We start from the raw sequence: 4,051 nt of genomic DNA, 5'->3' as shown, positions 1-4,051 counted from the left end.
GTATTATTCTATAAATAATTTAATAAATATTGGAGGATTAGTTTATATGGTAAGAATCTATATTTATATTTAGAAAGGAACCAAAGGAAACCATTTCTTTACGGAAGGGAAACTCATAAAAAATTAAAAGGGACAATGCCATAAATATTGGCAAGCATTTTTCTAGATACTTGTTTTTTTTTAAAAAAAAAAAAAATTGTTGTAACAAAGCTTTAAGAGCTAACTATAAACAATAGATATATTTGATAAAATGATATTTTACGAAGTATGTAATTAGTTTTGAAATTTATGAGAAAGTCATATCTAAATTTAATATGGGGTACATACTGATTAATGCTTAATATTCAACTTTTAAAACTGCATAAATCATTTGAGTATAAAAATTAACATTTTAAAAAGTTTAAGAGGTAATTAACGCAATACAGTATTATATGTTCTTATAACAAATGCATCTTAATTATTCAATATAAAACTAAGTATGCATGTAATATATGTAGTCCACACTACACAACAACCAACTGTAACCAAATTAAAATACACAAAGTATAACTCTTCAAGTCTCCATATGAAAATAAACTAACTGTTCATAAGTCTAGTTGTTGGGAACCCATACAATGTGTTCCTCGGGCAAGAAGTGGCAAACCGGAACACTTCCAGGCTTCACATTAAGAGCTTGGAAAGCCAAGTGTTTCGGGTTCCAAGCGCTCGTATCCTTATGACACACAGCCATTGCCTTAGCCTTTGATCCATCCGCGCCCATCAAGGACACCGTATATGCAGATGTATCCTTAGTCTTGTGGCAATAGAACACGGCATAGGCATACTTTTGCTTGTGGCACACTGCGGCCTCATTATCATAGGCCACTTTTTTCACCGCGGTAATAGTATACTTTTGGACCTTGTCGTCAATGGTTTTGGACTCGGTAGACATTGCTTTAACATTCTTCCCTAGAGAGTTTTTCGCGTAATCTACCAAGGACTCTAAAGAAGTTGCACAATACTTTTGTTCACCTTGGATGCCTTTCTCCTCACACCCTTTGATTGTCTCTTGGATAACCTTAGCTTCGTCAGAGTTAGGTTGAACCGAGAACTCTTTAAGGATCGCGGGGTTTCATTAGAAGAAAAGGGCAATGATTTGGCCTCTTCCCTTGGCAAGAAGGTGGCTGCATTAGTACTCCTTGTGAAATGCAAGTTCATTGATTGTCCAACTTTCATGTCTTTCTCTAAGAAAAATAAAGCTTTAGTTGGATCATCATGAAGTTGGGCCTCAGAAGCTGCATAATGGTAGTTAAACGGATCTGGGCCTGGGTGTACTCCAACATAAACGGGCTTCTTTTTTGGGCCTGCTTTAACATTTACTCCTCCTTTGCCAACTCCCACATTTGCTCCTTTCGCATGGACCCTAACCCCACCTTTTGGGCCAACATGAACATCAGAGTGCCCTCCATTGGGCTTACCAGTGTGTACTCCAACCCCACTTTTGGGCCAACATTAACATTTGTGTGACCATTGGCTTTCTTGTGTTTACATTGACTCCTTTATGAGGCCCAACATTCACTGCGGTTCCTCCTCCTTGCTTGGATCCTGTATTGACGTGGACCCCACCTTTCCCAACATTTACTGATGTGCTTTCCTCTTCCATCCATTCTACAATTCAAATAAAAAAAAAAATAAATAAAAAAAAAAACATAATTAAATCTTCTATAAAAGTAATTTTTGTAATTAGAATTCCAATACGGTCGAAGTTAAGCTTTGACAAGTGTTTTAGTTAAAATGATGAATTGTTGTGCTTATACACTAATTACATAATTTCCTTTTACATAAGACAATTTAAGACCTGGGGTGAGATAATTTCAGTTGAACCAACATAGAAAAAGTGAGAGCATACACTATTTAGTGTGGCCGAGAGATATTACACAATTTAAAAGTATGTAGTGTTGATTGAATGATTGATAATTCATTAATTCGTGAGTCGTGACTCGTGTTAAGTGCTTGAATTTGGTTACTATTCAAAAAAAAAAGTGCTTGTATTTGGCCTTTATATTTTGTCAATAGTAACTTTGACCGATGATTTATTTAATTATCAGTAATATCAATTATAAATAATTTAAGTTGACAATAAACTATACCTAGAGATAATTTAATAAGTATATATCATTATATCCACATAACTATATACTACCTCTGTTAACAGTTATTTATAATGATGGGGCATTTTTCCTCTCTACTTTATGTCAAATCGTTGCATATAATTGTTAACGGAAGTAGTATGATAATTAGGTTAGGTTTCGTGTCATGCTCGGTATTTTAAATACTTTGTATTTCTTTTGATAAATTAATTTATAAAAAAATTTATAAAAATGTTTAAAAGATCATAACCAAAATTGAAGTATTTGATAAAATAATGGAATACTATGCTAATTTTTTTTTATTTTTTTCAAGGAAAATAGTATTTTTTTTTTCTTAAAAGGTAAGATAGCATGAGCATTTTATTAATTTACATCAAGTTTTGGAAATGGTTCAATACAAACATATTCGGGGTAGTTAATCATATACAACCTAGCAACTAAGTGAGCTACAATTTACACGTCTATCTAGCATGAGAAAAAGCACAATTATCAAAGAGTAAGCTATCCTAAGGCAAAAAAATCATACTCTTAATAAATTTCAACTCTCTATATGAGTAGCCTATAAAAAATCCACATGACTATATATGCTAATTATTTGTAATATTAATTTGCCTTATGATTTTGCTTATAATGACATCTTACCTTCCTACATACATAAATAGAAATTAGTCTAGCTTGACTTGTTGGTGTAGCTCTAGTTCTATTATATTGATAGTGTCATACTCTACCATATATTGTTATTACTTTGAAAATATTGTAATTTAAGTTTTTGCTATATTACTAACTAGTTCTGTCTCTTTCCTCTTTAAATAACCCATTAATAACATCCACTTCTTAGTTTCCAAATATATTATTATCAAATAATTAGAAGTAACATAGTACTTATAGTTAAGTGATATAGCGTTTCAAAAAAGTTAATTGATATAGATAGTGCACTCGAGTACATAATAGATATTTTATCAATTAAAAATGTAAATATAAAATAAAAAAAAAACTAATTTTTTTTAATGATGAGAGCAATAGAAGAACAATCCATACCAGGCTTAGGCAATGAATTCTTCACAGCCTTTGGCATCTCAGTATTTGGCAACATTTTCTTCCAATAGATTTCAGGTGGTAGAGCTGCCTCACTAACCATCAAAACAATCTGAAAAGAAAAAAAAAAAATTGAAAGTATTTATTAATAAATATTAATAGCCTAAAAATTAAGGTTGTGCGAGTAAATAAATGAAATTCCAAGATAATTTGAATAACAATATCATAATAATCTCAACTATGACAGGTTGTTAATAGACTAACTATTTTCAATAAAGTTCGACCCAATTATTATATAAATTACAATATAATATAATATTGCGAAAGTGGTTGCTAACAAAACAAATTTAAAATGCTCAAAATAGAATAATACTCCGTACAAGAAAAGCGAAAAGTAGCTTAGTGTAATGAATTGAACTTACAAAAAGGAAGGCGAGGATTGATAGTAAACGAAACTCCATTTTGAATATTATTACAAAATATAATAAAGATTCCAAAGAGATAAATTAAGTTGTATTGTATTATAGATGAAGAAATAAAAGTGAAGGGATCTTGTATTTATAATATGAAATTTAGTTATAGTAGGAAATTTATTATGGTAAGTAGTATCTGATATTTCTACAAGTGACACATCAACCTAACATTAAATGTAATCTCAACTAAATCAGTTTGCTAGTAATGAATATGATGGAGCAAAAAACAGATGGGAGCTAGGAAGTTCGTCACATTTAAATGATTTTTGAGTTGATGATTTAATTTTGTGAATGTAAGGCGGCTTATTTCATTTTCTTTGGACTTTATAATGGATTTGAAAGTCTTAACAACCAACTACTAAAGATTTAATAATAGGAGACACTACCAGGATTGTAGGAGGTTGGGTGTTACAA

The 4,051-nt window shown here is 31.0% G+C and overlaps 1 protein-coding gene across 1 annotated transcript; it reads right to left on the bottom strand.

The window, feature by feature from the left end:
• Positions 1–369: 369 nt before the first annotated feature.
• On the bottom strand, positions 370–3,745 carry LOC110684164 (BURP domain protein RD22-like). Its single transcript, XM_021860578.1, is given in 6 exon segments — positions 370–1,110; positions 1,113–1,482; positions 1,485–1,510; positions 1,513–1,647; positions 3,168–3,276; positions 3,587–3,745. Coding segments are annotated over 6 exon segments (1,197 nt in total). The 5' UTR covers positions 3,626–3,745; the 3' UTR covers positions 370–592.
• Between the last annotated feature and the right edge of the window lie 306 nt (positions 3,746–4,051).

Source organism: Chenopodium quinoa, unplaced genomic scaffold (assembly GCF_001683475.1).
Source record: "Chenopodium quinoa cultivar QQ74 unplaced genomic scaffold, ASM168347v1, whole genome shotgun sequence".
Classification (NCBI taxonomy): domain Eukaryota; kingdom Viridiplantae; phylum Streptophyta; class Magnoliopsida; order Caryophyllales; family Amaranthaceae; genus Chenopodium; species Chenopodium quinoa.
Note: the sequence above shows the minus strand (reverse complement) of the source record. Positions and strands in the feature narration are given on the sequence as shown.